The following is a 26157-nucleotide window of genomic DNA, read 5'->3' as shown; positions in this document are numbered from 1 at the left end:
AGGAGCTGGAAACCATGGAATTGCTGAGGCTGGAAAAGCCCTGTGAGCCCAGCGAGTCCAACCATGCCAGCAGTGCCCAGGCCAGCCCTGCCCCGTGTCCCCAAGTGCCCCAAGGGCTGGGAATCCCCCCAGGGATGGGCACTGCAACCCTCCCTGGGCAGCTGTGCCAGAGCTGGGCAGCCCTTCCCAGGAATTTTTCCTCATCTCCAAACCCCTCCCCTGAGGCAGGAGCCAAAAGCAAAGGTGGGATCAGAACCCCCCTGAAGGCTCCGGTGCCGCTTCCATTTCAGTGGGGCCGAGAGCAGCAGATCCCTGCTGAGCAAACGTTTGTGCTTTGGAGAAGGGAAGGGGTTAAATCACCGTGTCCCTTTGTCACTGCCGTTGTCCTCCAGCTCCTTCACACCCCTGGGGCAGCGCTGCTCGGCCACAGTGAGGGTCACAGGTACTGGAACGTTCCGTGCTCACTCATTCCTGGCTGAAGTGATTTTAGTTTGAATTTCACGGCACAATCGTCACCGAGGCTGAGCCCCTGTCCGTGAGCTGCCGTGGCCGGGTGCTGCTCCTGTCCGGGCCTGCCCAAAGCCACGGGGCAGAAACAATCCCAGAAACAATCCCAGCAACAATCCCAGCAGGGTTTGGGTTGGGAGGGACCTTCCAGCCCGGGCAGCTCTGCCCCCTCCAGTTCCACCCCTTCCCACAGGGGGCACGAGGTGCTCCGCTGGGCAGCGGTTTTATCAGACTTGACACTAAAATCTGGTTTTGGATAAAAGGATAAAAATGCCATGAGAATTGTCAAGAGCTAATTGAAAGTGGTACAAGCAAACAGGGCTATAGGAGATTCCATCCTATCCTTTTTACTGCCATTCCACTTGGATTTGCTGATGGAATAGATCCAGAACCGGCCGGTGCTGCTGTGTCCTGGAGCAGGGACAGCAGCCCTGGCCACCCCAAACATCCCAACTAGGAACACCCCCTTGGGTTCCATCCAGCCAACTCCCTCCCACACAGAAGGAAATGTCAAAACACAGGGAGCAAGGCCAGGTAAACATTTAAAATTTATTAAACTTTTTGGTCAAAAGAACTGAACAATTATGTACAACCCCACGGATCGGCTCGAGCAGGCGTTGGGAACGCGGTCGGATCAACGCTTCAGCGACCCCCCAGTTCCAACATCTCCAGAGTTCCAGAGTGTCACAACCAACTGGCTGAACCCAGCCTTTCCTGGGAGAACCTCGGGCTTCGTCCTTCCCACCTTCCTGGGACCCAGGGCTCGGGGGCGGTACCGGGAGGGGCGGGACGGCCGCGGTTTGCTCTTGGGACTGGAACACACCTTTGTTCCAGGGAGAACGGAGTGTAACCACACTTGGGGCTTGCTGGGGGAAAGCTTGGGGCTCTGGGAAGGAGTTCCCAGGCTGCAGGCACCTGGCAGAGTGCAGCCTCTGGCTGCCGGGGGCTGCTGGACTGTCCTGTTGGCCCTGGGCTCATCCGGGGGAAGGGGATGTGATTTAGGCCTCTTTGGAAGAAAAATAAAAAAACAAAACAAAGAAAGAAACAGTACCTAAGGCTTAAAACAAGTGAGCAAGAGAGCTCCAGCAGCTGCTGTCCCGCCAGCCTGGGCTCAGCGTGGCCCTCCCTGGGCAGCCCAGCCCAGAGCGGCTCTGGAACTGCAGGGGGAAATAGAAGATACTACACCAAATACTTAAAATAAACTGTTCCCTTCGTGACAAATACTAAAAAGGTTAAAAACCATAATGCACGTCAGGTCTGTCTCTGGCTGAGGATCAGATGCACCAGAGAAGCTGCATTTTTATCCTCAGAGCAGAGAAGGTGTTGATGTTTTGGTTCCCTCCGTGCAAGGCCGACACTTGGTTAAGGCTGTGGATGTTTCTAGGACCCTTTCCATCTCCTACTTGGCACACACAGAGCCTTTGACAACAAATCCAGTGCAACTCCAACTCTATGACAATGCCATGGAAACTCTAAATTTAGAATCTGAAATACTACACAAAAAGTTTGTATTAGTCTGCCAAAAACTCGGTGTTTTGGGGCAAACCCTGTCAGAGGTGCCACCAGAACTGTTCTGCACCAGCTCAGGACATGCAATACAAAAACAAGACTGAATACATCCCTCCAGCTCTAAGAACAGGTTTGATAGGCTGTTATTTATTAAGTGGTTTCCACCAGAAGGTGTGGTTATAGGTACAGTTGGTGAGTAAATAGCCATGGACACCTGCCTAGACCCACCTCAAGCCCTGCAGCGCTCCGAGGTCAGACCCTGGCCCCGGGCCCGAGGAGGAATGTACAGGCATCAAGCACGAGAAATGTTCTGGAAGGCCCAAATATTACAGCAGAGAGAGCGAGAGAGAAATTACACTTTTATGACAACTTTTTCTTCTCAGGTGTTAAATTTTTTGGTCTATAAACTGGAAAGGAAGGCTCAGACATCAATAAATACATTTGTTTTGAGTGTTGGCCTCATTGAGCACTGTCCACCAATTCTGCCTCGGAGGGCCCTCCCCGAAAGCCGCGTGGACGCTCCCACCCCACCGAAGGCAGAACCATGCCAGGGACTCAAAGCCAGGCCAGATGCTCTCCGATAGCTCAAGGGAAGTAAGTGCATCAATGTTCCTCACTGATAGGACAAGGCCTTCTGTTACAGATAAACAACTGAGCTGAACTATGCGAGACGAGACTCTGTCCGCGGGCAGCCATCCTTAGTTAACCTTTTCCTGGAATAAATACAAGTTATTGGTGGCAGCTACAGCGATGATGTTATCTGTTGGGTGCCATGCTGTGTGCAGAATCTTCTTGTTGAAGTCCAGACTGTCAACGGTAATTTCGTCCTTCTTCCTCTTGCCAGTTGTGCACACTTTGCGTGGCTTGAGGATGGCACGAGGTTTGCTGCTCTCCCGGGAGGCCTCCAGGGTGGTGTCCCGGTGCGTGTTCCGCTCAAACGTCCGGAAGAAGTTGTTGTAAGATCCAGTCATGATTGTACTGGTTCAAGGAAAGGGAAGGCAGATCTTGTTAGAATAGAATCCCTCCCTCCTCTCTGTCTTACACGTGACTGTCAGGCCACGCTCACCAGGCCATGGCATTCCACTCCTCTCCACTGGACACCTGTTCCATTCCTCTGGGACTTGAGCACTGCTTCCTGCACCACTTCTCTTTCAGCAGGTGTTCCCCTGCTGTCCCCTCCTGCCACTGGCACTCAGCTGCAGTTACACTTTGTTCATCTGCACGTGAGCAAAGCAGATTTTCCTGGTGCTCCTCTATCCCTTTGTCCCTTGTCAACAGAAATCCCAGACTGCTCTGGGTTGGAGGGACCTCAAAGCTCATTCCACCCCACCCCAGCCATGGCAGGGACACCTTCCCCTGTCCCAGCTGCTCCAGCCCCAATGTCCAGCCTGGCCTTGGGCACTGCCAGGGATCCAGGGGCAGCCCCAGCTGCTCTGGGCACCTGTGCCAGGGCCTGCCCACCCTGCCAGGAACAATTCCTGCCCCAAATCCCATCCAGCCCTGCCCTCTGCCACTGGGAGCCATTCCCAGCATTGTCCCAAATCCCTCTCTGTGTTTCCTCTTGGCTCCTCCAGGCTCTGTGAGGCCACAGTGAGGTGACCCCAAACTTCTCCTCTCCAGGTGAACAATCCCAGCTCTCCCAGCCTTTCCTCCCAGCAGAGCTGCTCCATCCTCGGATCATTTGGTGCCTCCAGGTCCCTCCTGTGCTGGGCCTCAGCTCTGCAGGTGGGGTGTCAGGGGGCTCAGGGGCAGGACTGGCCCTGGCAGTGCCGCTGGTGTGAGTGAGCTGCTGCTCCAGGGATTTGCGCCCTCAGTGACTCGGAGCTGGCGGCACCCCCCGCTCCATTCCCCCCTCGCAGAGCGGAGCCCCCGGCCCTCAGCCCTCCCTCACCTGTCGGAGCCGTTCCAGCAGCACTCGAACTTGTCGAAGATGCAGTCGTTCTCGTACAGGGAGCACAGCTTGCTGCGCAGGTACTCGTGCACCTGGGGACAGCGACACGCGTTGGACGCGCACAGGGACAGGGACACGGGGGACGGCTCGGGGCGCGTGCGTGCTGTACCTGGTAGGTCTCCACGGGCCTGTTCTCCATGTTCAGGTCCCACACCTTGACAGACAGGTAGTCTCTTGTCATCATGTATCGCCCGCTGTGGCTGAATTTCACATCAGATATCGAGGATATTATTTCTGAAAAAAATGATCTGCTGCTAGGATCTTCAGGTTCCTCAAAAACTGCAGAGAGAACACACAGTTCCACGTGAAACCAACGCCAGCTCTTACAGCTTCCACTGTTTTCAGTACTGGAAAACTTTAAATCAGTGACAAGTTTCTTTTGAAGAAAGTTTCTGTTAGACACTTCTCAGGAATAATCTCTTTTTTAGCGCTGTGATGTTCTAGGTCACCAGATGTTCTAGATTGCCAGATGTCCATCTCCAACATTCAGCTGGAGCACAGCACCAGCAAACCACAACTCCCAGGTCTTGGGGATCAACCAGAGCAGCCAACAGTGGGTACTGTAACCACCACACCTGATCTACACATCACCCATAACAGAAGCAGATGGCAACAGCAGCGACCCAAACACGAGGACACCACTGGACCATGTACTCTTCTTTAGCTCTGAACCACAGCTGTACTAAACAAACCACTGAAATGTGAGCAGCTACATTTGCAACACAGTTTGCGTGATTTTACAGAGATCAACATATGTGTTGTTTAAATCCACAAGTCAACCTCTGAAATCAGAGATTCCTGAGCCACTCATTTTTGACAGACCCCTTGCAGCAGGATGTGATTCAGTCACAAGCAGTTAAAAATAAAGTGCTTTTAATTTAAGTGATTTAATGCAACACTGAGCCAGATCAGTGGGGTGGCCTCGCATTTGTCACTTCCCATTGCACAAGTACTTCCCTCCAGCACCAAGAAATCCTCTCTGCACTGCAGGAAGCTGGCCTGTGAGTGTCAGTGTGGGCTGGGCACACTGCTAGAGCACAGCTCTGCCAGCAGCAACAGGAACAGGCTGTGTGCAAGGCCTGGGCAGGATCCTCATGGCCCCCACTGCAAAGCTTGCTTTCCTCACCTGCTCACACTTTGGTGGCTCAGCAGCCTAAGGAGCGGCCACCCTGCATCCCTGGAAACTTCCAGGGTGTATTCCTAAGGATTCATCCTATCCTAGCAGCTGCACAGGGGACAGGGACTCTGGCAGCATCAGCCCAGTTTGCGATGCACAGAGGTGAAAGAGCTGCCCTGAGCTGGCACGGGGTGAGCAGACACCTTGAGGGGCAGCCAGCCTGAGAGTGGCCAGCAGACAGGTCTCACTGGTGCTCACTCGCTCCTGTCAGTTTATGAGGCAAAAATGGGTAAACAGGAGCAGCCAGGTGGTGCCTCATGCTACACTTGTGCTCGCTGGTGGCCTAGAACAAGACAATTGACATGTCCCCAGCACTCCCCAGCACTGTGGCCCTGTCGCTCCCCAGAGAGGTCAGGTCCCCCACGCCCAGAGCAGCATGGCTGGAGGGCAGGACAGAAAGATGGAAGGGAGGCAGGGAGGCAGGGAGGCAGGGAGGCAGGGAGGCAGGGAGGCAGGGAGGCAGGGAGGCAGGGAGGCAGGGAGGCAGGGAGGCAGGGAGGCAGGGGGAGGACACTCACACTTGGAGTGCTGGTCGCACAGCGCTGACGAGCGCATGTCGCACAGGCGGATGGTGCCCTTGCTGCTGCTGTACACGAAGACATTGCACTGGTGTGGGTGGAACTCAGCTGCTGTGATCACCTCTGTCAGCTCCTCCATGTTGGCTGGTTTGATGTCCACGATGTCTGCCACAGCTGGTCAAGGCCTGCAACGCTTCACACCCGCGCCCCTCCGGCCGCTCACCGGTCACACAGCTTTAAAGTGCCACGTAGGAAACTGGGGCAAGAGCTTCCTTCCCACCCTGTGTCAGGTCCAGGTGTAGGGGAGAGCCTGGAGAACTCTGGATTTGACAGGTCACAGAATGCCAGAATGGTCTGGGTTGGAAGGCACCAGACTGCTCCAAGCCCTGCCCAATGTGGCCCTGGACACTGCCAGGGATCCAGGGGCAGCCCCAGCTGCTCTGGGCACCTGTGCCAGGGTGGGATGCTCCCACAATTCCTCAATTTCTCCTTAGAAATCAAACCCTCTCTGATCTTTCCTATTGACAGCTTTCCACAGGGAGCATGCTTGCCCTCAGGAACAACTGAGCATCCCAAAGTCTGCTTTCACTGCATCACACCTCAAGACTTCAGAATCCTCTCTTTATCCCTGGCTTCAAACACCCACTCTAATTAGTAACATTAAAGCGATTCTCTTAAACACAGGCAGCTGGGCTGCACCTGCTGTGAGAGGGCACCAAAGGATACTGAAGCTCCTGTTGGTGACCTCCAGATGCCAGAGGTTGATGCGGAGGTCGTCTGCAGACAGGTACGTGGCGTAGTCGCTGTTGACAGAGATGGAGTTGATGTGGTAGGTGTGGGCGTTGGCGAAGGTCCTGCGCGGGCTCGCCTCCACCATCAGGTCCATGGGCTTCAGCGTTGGCACCTGAGCGGGCACAGAGCACACGGGCTGGGCACAGGGTCACTGCTGACCCCACACACACACAGGGTCACTGCTGACCCCACACACACACAGGGTCACTGCTGACCCCACACACACAGGGTCACTGCTGACCCCACACCACCCAGCACAGGGTCACTGCTGACCCCACACACACAGGGTCACTGCTGACCCCACACACACACAGGGTCACTGCTGACCCCACACACACAGGGTCACTGCTGACCCCACACACACAGGGTCACTGCTGACCCCACACACACAGGGTCACTGCTGACCCCACACACACACAGGGTCACTGCTGACCCCACACACACACAGGGTCACTGCTGACCCCACACACACACAGGGTCACTGCTGACCCCACACACACACAGGGTCACTGCTGACCCCACACACACACAGGGTCACTGCTGACCCCACACACACACAGGGTCACTGCTGACCCCACACACACAGGGTCACTGCTGACCCCACACACACACAGGGTCACTGCTGACCCCACACACACAGGGTCACTGCTGACCCCACACACACAGGGTCACTGCTGACCCCACACACACACAGGGTCACTGCTGACCCCACACACACACAGGGTCACTGCTGACCCCACACACACACAGGGTCACTGCTGACCCCACACACACACAGGGTCACTGCTGACCCCACACCACCCACCACAGGGTCACTGCTGACCCCACACACACACAGGGTCACTGCTGACCCCACACACACACAGGGTCACTGCTGACCCCACACACACACAGGGTCACTGCTGACCCCACACACACACAGGGTCACTGCTGACCCCACACACACACAGGGTCACTGCTGACCCCACACACACACAGGGTCACTGCTGACCCCACACACACAGGGTCACTGCTGACCCCACACACACAGGGTCACTGCTGACCCCACACACACACAGGGTCACTGCTGACCCCACACACACACAGGGTCACTGCTGACCCCACACACACACAGGGTCACTGCTGACCCCACACACACACAGGGTCACTGCTGACCCCACACACACAGGGTCACTGCTGACCCCACACACACACAGGGTCACTGCTGACCCCACACACACAGGGTCACTGCTGACCCCACACACACAGGGTCACTGCTGACCCCACACACACACAGGGTCACTGCTGACCCCACACACACACAGGGTCACTGCTGACCCCACACACACACAGGGTCACTGCTGACCCCACACACACAGGGTCACTGCTGACCCCACACACACACAGGGTCACTGCTGACCCCACACACACAGGGTCACTGCTGACCCCACACACACAGGGTCACTGCTGACCCCACACACACACAGGGTCACTGCTGACCCCACACACACACAGGGTCACTGCTGACCCCACACACACACAGGGTCACTGCTGACCCCACACACCAGCCAGCACTGTCACTGCTGCCTTAGGAAAGACCCTCTGGATTGAGTCCATTCCCTGAGCACTGCTGAGGCCACCACTATCCCCTGTCCCCAAGTGCAACACACAGCTGTGAAAGCCCTCTGGGGATGGGGACTCTACCCCTACCCTGGCCCACAAATCCAGCCTGTCCAGTTTCCCCTGCAGAGCTTCCTGCCCTCCAGCAGATGCACTTCCCACTCACCTTCCATGCTGTCAACTCAGAGGCCGCCCTCAATCTCCTCAGCCAGATCATCAATAAAGACCTTAAACAGAACTGGCGCCAACACTGAGCCCTGAACCCCACAGCTTGTTTAATGGCAATTAATTAATTGCACTGCACAGGTTTCTGTATTGATTCAGTGACTAAACACTTCTGAAACCCCCTGAGCACGAAAAATACTGAGAGAGCACGTGGATGCTGACTTTGGACACTGCCAACAGGAAACCTCCCAGTCAAAGCCAGCCCTTGGTGCCTCACCCAACAGCACATGGGCTGTGTTTGTAATGGCATCCAGAGATTATAGAAACAAGCCCTTAGAAATGTCCCCAGACCTCAGATGGGTGTTCAGGAAACTGGCAAGAACAGTCTCCAAGAAAATTCCCAATTTATTCATGAACAGTCAGCAGGAATTCAGGCACACCTGGATGTCCTGCTCCCACAGCCAGCAGAGCTCAGGGGTGCCTTAGGTAACCTGTCTTCCTGGAACAAGGACTGATCCATCCCAGAGCTCCCTACCTGCTCTCCTGGTTTCTATCTCCCAGCCTGTTTACATCCACCTATCAACTACAATTAATCCATTACTTTTTATTAGTCCTATCTTAGAGTTCTCCCAGCCTGGCTGGGACAGCCCAGGTGCTCTACTGGGAAAGATCAGGAATGGGACTTGGAAATGCCACTGTCTCTGTGTAAAGTGCTGCCTCTCCTGAATGGCCACATCCCTATGAACATGGGCACTGTGTTTCTGTAACAAAACCTGCCAACAGAGCCCCAGAGCTCCTGGAGCACTCTGGCTCTCCAAACCCTGAGCATTTAACACATGAAGGTACTTCCACGTGAGGCTTTTCCTCCAGCCAGCTCTTGCTCAGATTTGGCTCATGCATCAGCCGTTCTCCCAGGCTGCAGTGCCTGCAAGGGCTGCAGCCCAGAGCAGCAGCAATGCAGGGGACTGACTGGAGAGGTTCCTGCTGCTCCCCTGTGCAGACAGGGCCTTAAGGAGCCCAAAGTGCCCCTCCAACGCCCCAGCTGGTGCCTGCTCTCACCAACTCCTTGGCTGCTCCAGCAGGGCAAGGCTGAAGAACCCAGGACCCCACAGGGACCTCCTTTTACCACTGGATCCTAAGGGATGTCCTTGGGTTTAGCTGCTTTCACTGGAATACTCAATCCAACCCCGGCTTGCACACGCTGAGGCAGTGGATATCCTTTCCCAACGCCTTCTGTAGACCCAAATCCTCTGTTCAATGTCCAACTTCAGCAAAAGCAAGACAAACCCCCAAGAAATGCCACACTTCTGTTCCTGCTGATGGTGGAACAACATAAAACCCCAGGAAAAACCCAACCCCACCTTTAATTTCTTGGGCTCCTGCCCCAAGTGATTCCAAGTTTGGAGTACTAACCCTACCACTACAGCATGATGTCCAAGACTATTCCAGCACACATTAGGTTATCCAAATGCTTGGAATTTGCTCTAACAAACACACCTTTACCCACCCTGTTCTAATTTTTGAGTTATACTCTTAGAAATACAGTTTTATAGTGATGAAAGTTTTCCTCAAGCTTTCCAGAGGAACTTTTTTTAACAGTTTTTATATGTAAGAAAATGAAGTGTCTCCATTTTTTTTCTGAAGGTTTTCAATGACCCTGACCCCAACACCATTTTTGATTTGCACATTTCAGTTTGGCAGCACGAAGATAAAGAAGAGCATGCAGAGAGATACATAAAGTCAAAGAGCAGAGACGTACCCGTAGTTCTGTGACTCGGAAAGGCTCCCTAAGTCTTCCATCTTCATCTTTTAAATTATAACCTTCGGCTCGTTTATCCCTTTCACTTATTTTCCATAGTTTAATAGTTTTATCTAAAACCAAAAATTCACATGCTTGAGAATGAATTGAATACAAAAGCAAATCACTAAATATGGACTCAGCAGAGTGGACACGAGTGAGCTGTCTGTGTTTCCACTGCCTGCAGCAGAAGGACCCTGATGAAGTTCTTTATGCACAAGGTGAGGTGCAGTTTGAATAAGATCCCAATTTGTGCCTGAGCACTAAGGCCCTGTGCCTTCCACTCACCCAAATGCCACTGCCTGGGCAGAGTTTCACACACCAGTTACCAAAATTCCCCCCTAAGCCCTGATGATTATCTGAATTACATTAACAGACCACTGCTAGGGCCCAAACCCAACAAACACATGAATTCCTTATACTAACTGTCCTAAAGGAAAGCAGCTTTGTCCCAGGTACCTGCTCAGAGCCAGCCACAGGCAGAGACCAGGATTTGCCCCACTGCTTGGGGTTCTAAAGGAATGCCCTCCCCAGGTGTTCCCAGGGAAATGCTCCAAGTGTTCCAGTGAGTGCACACTTGTCTCACCCAACGGTGAGATCCTTGGCAACTGGAGCCAAACCTCTCCTCCCCAAACTCCTGCAGAGCATTTCAGATGACAGTTTAAAGAATGTTTTATTAAGACTTCTATCAGAGGAAATTATTTTAATTGCACCAACCAGCAAACAGAAGTCCTCCTGCTTTTAGAATTTCACCATGACCTCAGAAAATGATTCAAACTGTTAGGAATAATGTATTCCTCTGATAATAGGAGCAAGTTTTTTCCACAGAATAGTTTAGGTTGGAAAATACCTTTAAGACATGAGTCTAACTGTTCCCACTAACCCACATCCCCAGTACTACTATCCCATTTACAGATGCTCCATGATGCACCAAAACCAAACAGACCCAAGATTCACACAGCCAACATTACAATCAAAATATATTTTGCATGTAGCTGGAGAAGACATTAAAACAACCCCAAAACATGTCAGAAAAAAACCCCAAGCGTATGACAGGTGAGGCAATATTCCAATGACCAAGTTCTTTGTGCAAAAGAAAGGGCCCTTACCATTTGTAGACAGCAGGAAGTGAGCAGCATTCTGTTGTGGTAACCACCTAATTTTATTAATTTTTTCCTCAATTTCTAGACTTTTCAAGTAGTCAAACTCAGGCTCGTGACTCTGGAAGGTACTGTAAACATTGTATTCTCCCCGAGAGACAGGACGGCTTTTAGTCTGCAAGAAAAAGAGCATTTCTTGAGGCTGATGTCACTGGGTCCTTCAGAAATGGCTCATACAAGTCAAGCACTAGAAATTGTCAATCAGAACACCAGCTTTTGAATTTTGAATCTCCAGTCTGTGATATTGTACCCAGTTTAGCATCAATACAGTGCACACAGCCTTCCCCTTTAGAAACGTAGCTTTATGTATAAATATCTGTGCACCCTTCAGGCTTTGCTATCCTTGTGTGGTGGGTGTGGGAGCAAGGAACAGAGAGCAAAGTCCCAAGGTTTCCCAGATTTGCATTATCAGATTTGAGGCAACTTGTTATCAGGCTTCCCAAGTGAGCTGGTGTCAGTGGCTCGTGGTGCAGCACAGCCCCAGGGGTGCAGTTTGCCCTGCAGTGTCTCACTGCTGTGGAGCTTCCACACTCTCAACTCTCAGACTTCACCTGATTTTACTCCCTACACGCCACTGACTTGTAAGAATTTTGGGCAGGTTCCTCTCACCTGACCCCATCCAGAAGCTCCCAGCACTTGGAGTGAGCTGCTTTGGCACCGGTGCTTTCCCTCTCTCCTCACACATTTGGTTGGAGTAATTGCTGCTTGCAAGTGAAGTCAAGTCCTATGAGCCCAGGGCATGATGCAGAACATTCCAGGGTGCCTTCCCAAACCCAAGTGTCTGGGGAACTGTAAAACCACCCTAAGCTGTCACTGATCTAGTTAACCTAGTCTTAAATCCAAACTGGGTAAAAAATATGGTTATTATTTTAAGGTTCCAACATTATACACTTATTTTAGATTCTTTCCTGCAGTTTTGCACGTGACAAAAGAAATGTTCCTCATTCCCATCTCTTCCCTCAGTTTCCATATGTTCCCAAGGAGACAGCTGAATATTCCTGTGTGAACAGTCTGACTTGGGGTTTGTTTTTCCCCACTCCCCGAGGAAGTGCCGTGACAGGTGGGTTTTGCCTTACAGAACAACTGAGAGCCAACCCATAACAGCCCCCCTCCATGTCAGGCAAGTCTGAGATCCTGAGAAGTTCAGGATGCTCCTGAGGCACTTCTGAGCTTATCTGTGGCCCTTAGTTAAGTCTCTGGCCACCCTGAGTAAATGATGAGTGAGCCTGGAGCTGTAAGATTTCAGCAGCACCTCCCAGTACAAGCAGCGAGGCACCTGTGGGCCAGGGCTGTGAGCAGCAGCACAGAGAGGAGAAATGCAAATGAGAGAACGCCAGGTGTTCATTAACAGAGCATCATCTGAGCCCTACAAGGGAGCACAGGGGTTCTGCTGGAGAAATCCCACAGCACCTGAAGATTTGCAATATTCATGTACAGACAAGCTGAATTAAAATTCCATGACTGATTCTGGTATTTCTGACCCAGGAGAATGCCCAAACCCTCAAATTCCCCTCAACTCCTCAAAGGACAGGATAAGCAGCCACTTTGGTGAGAACTGCCATGTGGAATCCTGACTTTTTAAGGAATACAATCCCAGATTCCTCCCAGACATGACAATTACTTTTCATTACTGGGCATGTTTCCCATCCCCACTGCAGCTCGGGGTATCCCAGCTCAGGGGTGTGGCTCAGGATGAACACACAGGAACATTACAGCACTGTCACACAGCTGAACTCCATGAAGAAGAGCTGTGCAAGTGCAGGAGGGACAGTGCTCCTGCTCTCCTGATGGGAAATGCTCAAGTGCTTCCGGAGGACTGGCTCTTCCCACTGTTTTTAAATCCTCAATTTTTAACCACCCTATCCTGTAGTCCTTGTACTTCTTTTACATTCTCTCCCAAAACATTGTGATTTATTCCAGACCAGCCTGATCCAGTGGAAAAATTTAGGAGAAGGTCCAAATTCTGCAAAGCGACACTGAGGACACCAAGTACATATAAAGAGCTCACTTGGATTTTGGGGACCCTTTTCTTTTTGGAGGGAGGGGAACCCTCGCTAGATCAACTTACCAAGTACAGCACGGGGCACATATTTATAAACTTGGCTAACTTGGGGTTTTCTGAGAAAACTCTCCACTTAAACCTCAGGGCTTGAGCAGATGATGTGAGACTGTGCAACACAAGAACAGCGTAGTAACAACACTTTTGTTTTTCGAGTCACTGACCTCTTGTTCCCTTTGAAATATAACCACTCTGCCACCTTTGTCTCCTGTTGCAAGAAGATCACCAGTGTAATTAAATTCAACTGTTGAAATTATATCAGCTGTAAAGAGAACAGAAATAAACCAGCACTGTAATGTGGAAAGCAAATCAAGAAGTTCCAAGACTTGAGCACAAAAAAGCATTACAACTCATATTAATGCAATGACACAATTCTTCATCTACATCCCCAAATGCAGCCATGTTTCAAAGCCTGACACACTTTTACTGACAAGCTAAAACACTTACTCATTCCTCAGTGTGGGCCTTTAGTCACCAGAGGCACACTGGCTTAGGAACCCAAGGTGTGTGTGCTGCCTGTGGGCATTATCCATGGGGCTGTCCCTGCCCTGAGCTCCCCACGGTGTGGGCAGTGACACTGCAGTGTCCACGGGGCTGTCCCTGCCCTGAGCTCCCCAAGGTGTGGGCAGTGACACTGCAGTGTCCATGGGGCTGTCCCTGCCCTGAGCTCCCCACGGTGTGGGCAGTGACACTGCAGTGTCCATGGGGCTGTCCCTGCCCTGAGCTCCCCACGGTGTGGGCAGTGACACTGCAGTGTCCACGGGGCTGTCCCTGCCCTGAGCTCCCCCCAGGGATCCCACCCCAGTGTGTGCCTCCTGCCAGGTGTGGTGCTCCCATGGAGCAGCGTTCCCTGATCCAGGTGAGGCTGGGGCACACCTGCCTTTCCCACACCAAGCACTCAGGGAGCTACTTCAGGTGCCTGAACAAGCAGCTCCCCTCAGCCAAAGGGGGAAAATAGAAACAAAATTCTTCCAGTGGAGCTTCCTGAACCAGCTCCCTGCAGAAGCACCTGCAAGGACACATGGAAGCAGAAGAGCAAAGGAAAAGCCCTCAGGACCTGCAGTGCTGGTGCTTCTCCCCCAGTGCAGCCCCAGTCCCTCTGGGAGGTGGCAATAAAGAAATAATTGCCACTGAACAACCCCAGCCAAGGGGAGTGAGATAAGGAGCTGGAAATGTCTGTCCTGGGGCTGGGGCAGATGGTAACAACCCCAACAAAGCACTCAGCAAACACTGCTCCTGCTGGGCCTGCTCACATCAAATATTGCATTTACGATGCAGATAGCAAAATTCTGAGGTTTGAAGTGTATGATATCAATTAGTTCCAGAGTGTGCAATTGGAGACTCCCTGGAAACTCCTTTCCTGTATTGATTTTGATGTCCTATCTTTGAAATTCCTTTCAATAATGCCCCACTCTCATGAGGAAGGTGATTAGAAACCCTAACCAGTTTTCTCAATATAAATTCATTTTTCATCTTTTATCAATGATAACCTTGAAAGTTTTTTTCCTAGTATGTAGAGATAATGTTTTACCTTCTTGGATTAAAAAAATGATTATTTAGAAAGACTAAGCAAATGAATAAACACCATCGTTCTACAGATTTATGCCAGCCTTCAATATCACATTACTAACCAGCTTTTGGACACATCCAGTTTTACAGTCACCTTTCTTTAAAGGGAATTACCAGTCAATTATCAGTTATTACTAATCATACATTAATCTATAATGGAGATTTTAGAAGACACCCTGGAAAACCAAGGAAAAAGAAACAGAGAAGGTAAGCACTTAAGTGACTTCACTGAGAATTTTATGACATTTTCAGTACTCAGATATGAAGAAGCCCTTGAGTTAGGGCTTCTAATGAAAGTTTATTATTAGCAAAACTAATATTCCAATACCAGAGCCACCTGCAAGCCCTTCCAGCAAAGATCCCTTCTACTCTTGGAGACTCAGGTATAACAGCAGGAGCAAATGCCTCCTTGACACATACAATTCTCTCAAAGTCACAAAAGCTACTTTTCCATTTTGTTTTACAAAGGAAAAAAGTTATTATTAGTTCCTCACATTTTCTCCTGGAGTATTCACACAATCATTTGCTCAAAATAATCCATGTATCATTTTTGTTTCCCAAAAATGCCCAAACCAGCTGCTGACACAGCCATTATTCCTCAGCAGTGCCATCCAGACAAACAGAATCTTGTGTGGAAACACACCAAAACACAGACACTACCCAAATTCCATGGCTTGAAACAAGAAGTACAGCGAGAGGAGGGTAAAGAACAATCACTGAAATAGTCTCACCAACATGCTCTAGGGAACAGGGAACTGGGGAGGCACAGCAGGACAAAAATAGAGAAGCTTCCTTCAAATATTTTCTAAGCTACAAAATTTGGACTATGAGCAATCACCTGTTTTAATAGCACTGTACTTGTTTTATCCATAAATGCATGAATTATAAAGTTTTCCCTATAGGCATGTTTAATTGAAGCAGATCAATCCCCCAAATCATTCCACCCACTATCCTCAGCACTCTACCATCTCAAAGCAGGTGAAATAAAAAAAATATTTCAAGACTCCAAGTAAAGCACAGGATGAATTCCAAACCATCCCTGCTCTGCTCAACACTTCACCCACCTACATTTGTGCTTCACTTCCAAGTCAGCTTAAAACTTTTAGGAAAGAACAAAGCAAACCTCTGCAGGTTCTTCATCATTGCAACAACTCTGGGATTTCTAAGCTTTTTTATTAGATGTCATAACTGCCTCTTAGGTACACAAGCACCAGGCTTATCCCCCTGCCTTACTTTCAGCCTCCTCTCCATGCCAGCAGAATAACTGCCAATGGAATGTGGGAAAGGTTGGGCAAAGTCAAACCAGGGTGGTATTTGCTCACCAACAGCACCCCAAGGCTCTCTTCTCAGCTACTGCTTTTCTAGAAACAGACATTTGTCCAACTGTCCCCCCAGTTCTGTTCCTGTGGGGCTGGGACGTGCTCTGCATCCATGTAAATCCTCCTCCTGTAACCAAGGAGAGCAGCAATCCCTGGGACTTCACAGTAACATACAAGTCTGGCACTATTTCTTTCCAGACATGAAAAATTCATGTTTAGCCTCACTTCTGGAAATGAGTTCCAACTTGCATCTTACACTGCATCCAGAGAAGAAACTCTGAGCTCTTTTCACAGCTGGTGTATTAAAAGGATTGCTGGCAACTACACTGTGATTCTGCAGTTCCCCCCAATCCCAGAGCGCTGCTCACTTCCATGGGTAGGAAACACCATCCCTACACAAATACCCAGCTCTACAGTAATGTGGTGGAGCCTGTTCCCTGCCTCAGGACAGCTCTGACAGATGTGTCAAAGTTCAGTTTGAGTGCTCTGAGCCTTTCACCATTCACCATCTCTGCTGAGTGCAAACCTACCTACAAACAACTGCTGCCAGAATTCTGGGAAGTTTACAGCCTCCAGAGCCTTCTGGGCAAGTTCTGCAGGGAGTGAAGGGGGCCGGGGTGGCAGAGACAAGCTTTTGCTAGGATTTGGAGATAACAGCAAGCTTATACCTGCAAACTAACTTAATCCCCCCAGGATTCATCCTAGATATTTCTGACACCAGTATCAACGCCTGGGCTCTAGGTTGAGGTAATGGAGAATGCAAAGAGATCCACATCTACCTCAGGTGCCTAAAATTAGCTCCTGTGAACTTTTCCTCTCTAAGCTGGCTGTGCATTGCTGCTCTGGTTAAAATCCAGACCTGAAAACGTGGAACTACCTGGCTCACCCAGGAGAGAAGGAATCTGCAGCTCATGCTGAGGACCAACGCTAACGACACATGGTCAACACCAGTGCCTCCCATCCTCCTGAGCAGCTCAGAGCCTTCCATCACAAACCCACTCCTCAGACATGTAGGGAAAAGGAACCACTCACAGCTCTCTAACAGCATCTAAAAAGGAGGCTGCTCCAGCTTCCAGAGCATTTTAACTTGGAATTTTCCAAGTATGTACCATTTCAGCACACAGCCTGAACAATGCCTGCCTGCAAACCTGGCTCCTGTCCTGCTCCCTGGAGAGGAGTGTGAATGCACAGCCCCATTTTCCATGGCCCACCCTGGGACCAAAGCAGGAACTGCTGTAAGGTCCAGGGAAACCTCTGCAGAGGCTCCTGCTTTGAGAGGAAATGGCTGGATTGGCCTGCAGGCAGATGGCTGGCAGAGACTGCCAGCGGGGGTTGAGCAGAGGGAGGATTTCTGTGGCTGTGATCAAGCTCAAAGGTGACACACCTTTCCCTCCAACACTGTTATCCTACAAAGCTGGAGTTACCCTGTGGCTGGACAAAGCTGTGGGAGGCACTGGGTGGTCTCCCACAATGGATGAGAAGCAAGAAGAGCGTGCAGCAGGGATCAGTGCAGGTTATGTGCTCCTGAATCAACTCAGAGAGCAGACACTGGGATCTCCCTGGAACACTGTGCTGAACTGTGTGACACGACATCAGAAGGAACACAACTCTCTTTGCAACAGACAGGGACAACAGACCATTCTGAGGGACCACAGGTGACAAATGTGGGCAGCGAGAACAGCAAGGAGCCATCACTTCAGAGTGACTCAGAAAAGACTCCTCAAATGAAAAATATAATAGGAGCAAATAAGATAGGTGAAAAAAAACAGAGAGCCCCTTTAGAGGGAAGAGATTATCAAAGAAAATGTAGCAATTTAGAGACCAGCACCTGCTAAAGAGAAAATCATAGAAAAAATGTTTAAAAACCAAAATCCTATTGGAGCTTAACAAGTTCCAGACACACAGGGCCTCAGAACTGCTTGTCACTGGTTTGCAGTAATTGCACTTCCCAAACATTCCCAGGGATATGCAGCAGCACTGGAAGGTTCTGGGGTGGGCAGAGGGAAGCAGGGTGTGAAGGCAGACAGCTCTCCAGCTGGGATGGCTGCAGGTACCACAGCACACCTGGCAGCACCCTGCCCCAACAGAGCCTTCCTCACCCTGCTTGTGATGGGCAGGCAGGCAGTGCTGCCATTTCTCTGCAGGATTCTGACTCCAGCACTCACTTCTGTGCCTCAGGCTCTCCCTCCTCCCTGTCCATGTCACTGACCAGGTGGAGGAGGGCTGTCCCCTTCAGCCAGGACAGCCAGTGGAACAGTGGGTCACCTTGCAGTGGGGAGGGACTGACTGCTCTTGCTGTGAATGCTCCTAAAACGCTGTTTCCTAACAGCTGATAGAAATCACAATTGTACTGAAACATGAGCCAAACTTTACAGCTGCCAATAACCACCTGACAATATACATATATATCCAAGTTACTCAAATCACCTATTTTTCAGAATGTCTCCTTATACACTCAATTTTTACATTTTCACTTTTAGGATTTCTTTGAATTTTTAACACAGGAGTGAGAGGTACCAGAAATCAGGAGAATAAGCCAAAGGGGTATAGTTTTGCCTAGACCAAACTTCTCTCAGCTTACACTGCTAAACACTCTGCCAACTTCAAATATCTGGCAGGTCTAAACATTCTTTTATGCCCTAATACTCGAATCACTTGTGAAATGGCTTGAATTGCCTTTAGGCACCTGGCAGGGTTTAACTTAGCCCAAAATGATTCTGCTTTTGGGACTAATTTAAATCCTTGAATAGATTTAAGGTAAAGCAGGAGCAGGGCACCAGCCAGCCGGGAAGCAGAAGCTGTTTGAGGTCAGTGCTGCTGCTGACAGGCCACAGCAAACTCCAAACATCTTGTTTGGAGTTGTGTGGGAAAGCCTGCCAGCTCCTGTGTGTCCTGGATGCCTGGAGCTGAGCCACTTGGCTCCTGCAGGAGCACACAGGCTGCTCTGCCGGGAGAGCTGAGCACAGGGCGGGCAGAGAGAGGGACAGCAGCACCACCCTGCTCCAGGGGCTGCCAGCACCCCAGCCAGCCCTCAGGGATGGCACAGCACCCCGAGCTCCAGTACCCCCAGCCAGCCCTCAGGGATGGCACAGCACCCCAGCCAGCCCTCAGGGATGGCACAGCACCCCGAGCTCCAGTACCCCCAGCCAGCCCTCAGGGACAGCACAGCACCCCAGCCAGCCCTCAGGGATGGCACAGCACCCCAGCCAGCCCTCAGGGATGGCACAGCACCCCAGCCAGCCCTCAGGGATGGCACAGCACCCCAGCCAGCCCTCAGGGATGGCACAGCACCCCAGCCAGCCCTCAGGGATGGCACAGCACCCCAGCCAGCCCTCAGGGATGGCACAGCACCCCGAGCTCCAGTACCCCCAGCCAGCCCTCAGGGATGGCACAGCACCCCAGCCAGCCCTCAGGGACAGCACAGCACCCCAGCCAGCCCTCAGGGATGGCACAGCACCCCGAGCTCCAGCTCATGGCAGACAGCGAGTGCCATTCCCCCATGAAGCTCAGTTTGTGTTTTCTTGCCAGTGGAACTAGACTGTGACCCGATACTGAAGTGCTGTGAATGATATCCCAAAAAAGCTGTCTCTGAGTTTGGGGAGCACGGAGCTGTCCGGCTGTGTCACTGCAAGGGGACCAGCACGGCACAAAAAGGAGCAGCAAAGCCAGAGCCCAGTTACACAGATGTGCTCCTCTCCTGCCTGCAGAGCTCGCCCTGCCTTCCCTACAAGCCATGAGAAATTATGGAGGCTGCTTCTCAGATTCGTGACATAATCCAGTATTCTTTGTGCAAATCTACTGCCTCGGTATTATTTTTTAACCTTTGGAAGACTAATTCCAATAAGCTTTCTCCTACTAGAAGTATATTTAATTAATTCATGCTATTGTTAGTTTTTTCTAAGTAGCTCATTGTGATGGTTTTGGGTGTACTTCTATCAGGAGCACATAGAAGTCTTAACATGATAAGAAAATGAAATTTTTCTTTCAAGCTTTCACACCTTCCCATCCTTTATAAAAATAGTGGGTTTTGTAATTTTTCATTAGACTTTTCCCTCTGCACCCAGCCTGCCCTTCTGCAGGGACAAATCCAGTGGCTCCCACTTCTCACACAGGAAGACTTGCACTAATACTGTATTCCCACCACTCAAAGTGCTTTGTTTTGCAATCCCACTTACAACTCTGCAACTGATATTCACTGCTTATTCAAACTCTTCACTCTTCATAACCTACATCTTACCAAAGCTTCATGTTTCATCAAAATCTAATGATGGAATCCCAGCCTGCTTTGTGTGGGAAGGGACCTCAAAGTCCATCCCACTGCCATGGCAGGGACACTTTCCCCTGTCCCAGGCTGCTCCAGCCTGGCCTTGGACACTTCAGGGATGCAGGGCAACCTCAGCTGCTCTGGGTAACCCTGAGCTTTCAGGGAGGGCAAAGAGGCATCCCAGGTCCTGCTCATGGCACAGCACTGGCTTCCAAGGCAAATCCCAGCCCAAACCCAGCTGAGAGCCCACCTTCTGCCCCTCTGCAGCTCAGTGCCACCTCCAGCATAACCAGTGATGGACGGTGACAGCAACCACCACATGGCGCTGTAGTCACTAGTCCCCTATTTTCCAGTTCTTACAGAAAAAAGACATTATTAAAGCTTACAACCAATTCTGCAACTCCCTTCATGCAACTGAACCAGACATCACAGAGCTGCACCTCTACTGCAAGAGTTTTTTTAAAGCACAAAACCATGCCAGAATTTAAGAACAGTATAGGCGAAGTGAATTCCTGAACCACACATGAGAATGTCTTAAACCACTGGTTTGTAAAGACAATTTCTAAAGAACATTTCTAAATCACTGGTAGCTGCTCAGGATTACAGGCTAATATATTTTTATTAGATTGTGGCTGTCTTTGCTCCTTGTGTTCTGCTTCCTGGCAAACTGCTGAGGTGTCTGACCCAGCACCTAACAGGCAGCAAAAGCAGAAGGAGAGTTGGCTGCAGTGATAGTAACAAGGGATGTCTCAGTTTGGCAGGGCAGTCAATCAATACCAGTCACTATCTGGAGAGTTTAAAAAGAAAAAAAAAAATATATTATTTCTTGGATCGTTAACTGGAGATACAGAACTGCATCCAGAAGGGGTCATGGATTAGATGCAGAACATCTGGCCCAGAGGAATTTGGGTATATCCGTACATTATTTAATAAACAGATTTACATTTTACTTGCACAAAACAGGACAATTTTGAACACGCAAAACTTCAACGTTGAAATCATGGAAGTGATAAAGCCTCTGGCAGCATTCATATTCTCTATTTAGAAAGGTCTTTCTACAAAAAAAGCAACCCAAGAATTACAAGTTCCAAGAGCAATCAGCGCAAGTTCTGGAGTCAAGTGGTTAACACTAACAAAATTACAACCCAACCTTTAATTAGCTTTGTTTTCAAATTATGATTGCTGCCATCCCCAATATTAGATCTTTCTGTTTTATCCTCCAGTCCTCTTCCCTGAATCCAACTAAACTTTTCTGTTCTAGAAAAGTCATATCCAGCCCCTCACAAAAATCCATGTTCAATAAGTGATGGATTATCCTGGTCTCTCAGAAATGGTCAGACTGAACAGTGCCCTTCTCTTTCCTGACACAGAGCCTGAACAGAGGTCAGGGATTAGTCACCGAGGAAAGGCAAGGCACGGACAAGACAAAGAGGAGACAGTGATTTTCTGTATTAATGACCCAGTTAGGAAAATCCAGCTGCCAATCTGATACAGCCACTTGTCCCAGTGTTTGTGCTGAAGGCAGACACCTGAGAAACAACCATGCAATATAAAATCTATGTTAGAACTGCACCGTAAAAGAAAGGATTTTCTGGTAAAGTTGCCTGGCTGAGCAGTTTCAAGTCCTGAATAAACCTCTAAGAAAATCCAGCAAAATGCTCTGTGTGGGACCACCTGGACAGCAACTTCACGGTGTCCTCATCCTCTAGACAGCTGTTTTTTCACAGAGTAGACCAAAGACTGACAGCAGTAGCAAGTTTGCACTGTTACAAAAACGCATGTGCAATTCAAAGGCTATGTCAAGGCAACAGTTGTCCATCAAGCAGGTTTAGATGTGCAGCTTGGTAAGAGAGGATTTAAAAGATGGTAAGGAGTAAATACATCCCTAACTGAGGCCCCAGATCTAGCAATGTATCTGTATGCTTACTAGTGAACTAAATTTGGGCAATTATTAGCAAATAAGTAGCATATTCTTTACATTTAATTCCAATCTCAAGGCAAAATGTAACAAGAGGGGAAAGGCCACAAATCAAAATAAAACCAGAAAGTCACAAAGCCTGTAAATAGCTCTTGTATTCCCATAGGAAAATGAAACTTTAGTGGTAGCTTTGCAAAACCAGGTGCTGAGTGATTCCTGGAGCTTTTCTGCTCTGTGCAATACCACACTCAGGATTTACCTGCTCAGGAGTTACCTGGGAAGCAAGGTGCCCCCAGGAGCCAGATGATTCCAGGACTGTATCTTTTACTCATGCAGAATTGACTTTTAGTCACAGAGGTGACAGATCCGAGAAAAAAGAACCATTTAAAAAAACATAAAAGCTTCTTATATATACATTTCTACAAGATTTCTGGGAACTTCAGAGCAAGCTACAAAATATACAGGAGGAGAAAAAGGAAGAAAACAACTGAGTGAGCCTAGTTTCTCCAGCAGTTTTCAGTCTATCCCTCCCATGGCCATTATTTTAAATGGAATGCCAAACAAGTGGCATGAAAACGAAAACACTGTCAGCACAATTTCCCCATAGCAGGCAGCAAGGAAAAATATTTACTGCATCCAGTAACAAAAATAAAATCCCAAACCCAAGCTGAGCACATACAGCCCAGTAAGTCAATTCACACTTTAGAAGGAGCACTGCCAGCCTTAGAACACAGGAAATTTAGGGGCAAAAAAAGAACTTTCTCATCAGAGTCAAGCAAAACTCCACCCAGGTTCTGCACACTACAGAAAACTCTTTTCCCAGTTACAACATTTCTTGTTTTCTACTCTGTCCAAAACACGAAGCGCTTGGAAAGTTTCAGAGAAATGTGAAGGTATGCCCTTTTTCCCTGCTTAATATCCCTATTTATAGCTCCCAAACGTTAACAAGTGGGAATCAAATCTCTCTACAGCTGCAGGAACCCTTTAAACTGCACTTTTCAATGCAGCACAAATGACAGAGCTGCACTCTCTGTGCGTCAGAGCGAAACTTGACAAGCCTGACAGACTCCACTGGTGTTTCTTTTTTTCCTCTCCCTGTATCATATCACTGTTGTTACCTTTTATCCCAAGCCCAGAACTGGAGACAGTTATCCTAAGCCCAGAACCGGGCACAGCTCTGGGCTCCTCAGGACAAGAATGTCAAGGAGCTGCTGGAGAGGGTCCAGCAGAGGCCACAGAGGTCATTTTGGGACTGGAGCATCTCTGAGATGAGGAGAGACTGCGGGAGCTGGGCCTGCTCAGTCTGGAGAAGGGAAGGCTGAGAGGGGATCCCATCAATCCATACAAATCTCCCCAAGGGCTGTCAGAGGACGGTGCCAGACTCTGCTCAGCGGTGCCAGAGACAGGACAAGGAGCAGTGGCCAGAAGCTAAAGCACAGCAAGTTCCAGCCCAACATGAGAAAACTTCTTTGCATGGAGGGGCCAGAGCCAGGAACAGCTGCCCAGGGAGGGGCTGGGGTCTCCCTCTCCAGAGCCATTCCAAACCCTCCTGGACACGTTCCCGTGTCGCCTGCTGCAGGTGACACTGCCTGGGCAGGAGCCTGAACTGGATGATCTCCAGAGGTCCCCTCCAGCCCCAACTATCTGGGGATTCTGGAATTCGCACTAAAGACCTGGAGTGACTGGTCTGCGATGCTCTACGGGTGGGAGCTCGCTTAGTCATGCACACACCCCCCGGCACGGCCGGGGATGCTGCGGCGCTGCCCCGCGGCCGCCCGGGAGGGCTCAGCGTGTCGGGGCTCCCCTCACCTTCCGCCACGTCCTCGTCGATCGCTCCCTTCACCTGCAAGAAGCACCACTGCACCTCGTTGTTGCCGCCGCCGTCGCCTCCAGCTCTCGCCACTACTGCGGAGGGAGAAAGGGCGGTGAGACAGGGAGGGAGAGAGGAGACTCCGCTCCGACCCCCGGCCCGGACCCCTCGGGGCCGCCGCGCTCCCGCATCACCCGCCGGTGCCGCCCGGCGCGGCCCGGCCTGCGGCCGGCCCCCGCGGCCACACGGAGACGACCCGCGGCCCATCCCGGCGCGAACGCGGAGCCGAGCGCGGAGCGCGGACACAGACCTGCCATGGCGGGGGGAGCCGCGGGAACGGGGCCGGGAGCGGGGCCGGGAGCGGGACGGAGCCGCCCGGAGCCGCGGGAGGGTTCGCGGTTTCAAAATGGCGCCCATTGCCGGGCGGCCCGGCCGTGACGTCACCGCCGGCTCCCCTCAGGGAGGGCGGGCCGGGCAGCGCGCGGGGCGGTGAGCCCGGCACCGGGGCTGTGAGCCCGGCTCCGGCCCGGCACCGGCCCGCCGGGATGCGGGGCCTGCGGGGCACCACGAGCGGGAGGATGAACATGAGGAGGAGGAAGAACGGGTGGTCTTGGTGCTGCGGCTGCGGAGGCGCTCCCCAGGCGGCAGCGGGGGCTCCACACGCGCCGCTCCAAACGTGGCTTTACGTGAAGGGACGGGGCGGGCCCGCCACCGCGGGGAGATAACGCTGTGCCTGCCGATTTATTTCTGCTCGCTCCCTGAAGGGTTAATCGTGATGAGGGAAAAAACTCCAAAACCAACAAAAAACCCAAACGTGCCTCTGACTCGTTTCCGCCTTCATTGAGCGCCAGAGCCGGGGTGAGGGGAGGGAGGGTAGCGGGGGCTCAGGCGGTCAGCGCTGCTCCAGGACAGATTTATCACAGAATCCCGGACTCACTGAGGTTGGAAAAGCTCTCCAGGATCTTCGAGTCCAAGCTGTGCCCCGTCCCCACCGTGTCCCCAGCCCGAAGCACTGAGTGCCACCTCTAGTCCTTCCTTGGACCCCTCCAGGGACGGGCACTCCAACCCTCCCTGGGCAGCCCCGCCAAGGCCCGGCCGCCCTCAGCATTTCCTAATCCCCGCTCTGGCTCTCGGGGCTCGCCCGAGGCCGTTCCGCACTCCCCCGGCTGCGGGCAGGACAGGAGGGGCTCGGGGAGCTGCAGGAGGAGCTGCTGGATCGGGGCTCCAGCCCCGAGCCGGGCCCTGGGGCTGTGGCTGGCCGGGTTTGGGGCACGGGGCAGCGGTGGCACCAGGGAACGCGGCCGGGGATCCCTCGGGATCCTCCTGGAGCTCCAGGGGTGCGGGTGTCCGAGCCCGGCTGCGGTACTGCCTCTTCCCCGGGTCTCCTGCCGCGGAAACGGAATATTCCCGGTGCCCCGTCGAGTCTGGGCCTCTTACACTGACTGCTGCTTTTCCAAGCACAGATACTGGAAGTTGTGAAGATGCAATTTCTGCTCTTAAACCCGAAAGAGGAAGAAGAAATGAAGATTAATTCTGTGTTTTCCCTGAAACCGTTGTGTTAATGTATTCCTGGTCTCTAAGTCCCTTGGAAAGTGGTCCAGCTTCACGAACTGTAAAGCCCAGCTGCTTCTAGGGAAGGGCCAAGTGCTTGGAAAGGTGACGGGTCTGCATTGTTGTGTCTCAATCTGAAGTGGTTTCCTGAATCCCCTTGGTTGTAGGAAACGCAAGGAAAGTGTTTGATTAACAGACATGGTTAATTGTGATCTTGAGCACAGATGAGTGAAGAACATCCTCTTACAGAGTAAGAGTCTTGTTAGGGACAAGTAAATCTCTCTGCTGGGAGTCTGTCTTACTGAATGGAATTTTACCTGGAGGTTCTTCAGGATTTTCCTGTGAAAGGACTGAAGTCTGGCACCTGCCTGAGTTCAGGATGGTTCCTCTCAGAGACATTTCTGCTCTGGGTTTGCAGCTGTTCTTGTTAATTTAGATACAGAAATGTGTTTGACTCAAGTTTTCCTTATTTAATTTCTTGGTATGACATC

The 26157-nt window shown here is 51.1% G+C and overlaps 1 protein-coding gene across 2 annotated transcripts; it reads right to left on the bottom strand.

The window, feature by feature from the left end:
• Positions 1-1037: 1037 nt before the first annotated feature.
• On the bottom strand, positions 1038-24549 carry PPP2R2D (protein phosphatase 2 regulatory subunit Bdelta). Of its 2 annotated transcripts, none has more exons than XM_014257716.2 (10): positions 24426-24549; positions 24115-24210; positions 13400-13497; positions 11126-11291; positions 9978-10090; positions 6389-6566; positions 5663-5827; positions 4077-4246; positions 3908-3999; positions 1038-2994 (listed from the first exon to the last, which is right to left on the bottom strand). In XM_014257716.2, the coding sequence occupies exons 1-10, from the start codon at positions 24430-24432 to the stop codon at positions 2715-2717; spliced, it is 1365 nt and encodes a 454-aa protein (XP_014113191.1). In that variant the 5' UTR covers positions 24433-24549; the 3' UTR covers positions 1038-2714. The 2 variants fall into 2 exon arrangements, with proteins under 2 accessions (XP_014113191.1, XP_087915705.1); XM_088059579.1 differs by having other exon boundaries at positions 24115-24207; positions 24426-24540.
• Positions 24550-26157: the final 1608 nt, after the last annotated feature.

Source organism: Pseudopodoces humilis, chromosome 9 (assembly GCF_049639895.1).
Source record: "Pseudopodoces humilis isolate 2021_Gansu_Grassland_sample_001 chromosome 9, ASM4963989v1, whole genome shotgun sequence".
Taxonomy (NCBI): domain Eukaryota; kingdom Metazoa; phylum Chordata; class Aves; order Passeriformes; family Paridae; genus Pseudopodoces; species Pseudopodoces humilis.
The sequence above is the reverse complement of the archived record's forward strand: the minus strand, read 5'-3'. Positions and strand labels throughout refer to the sequence as shown.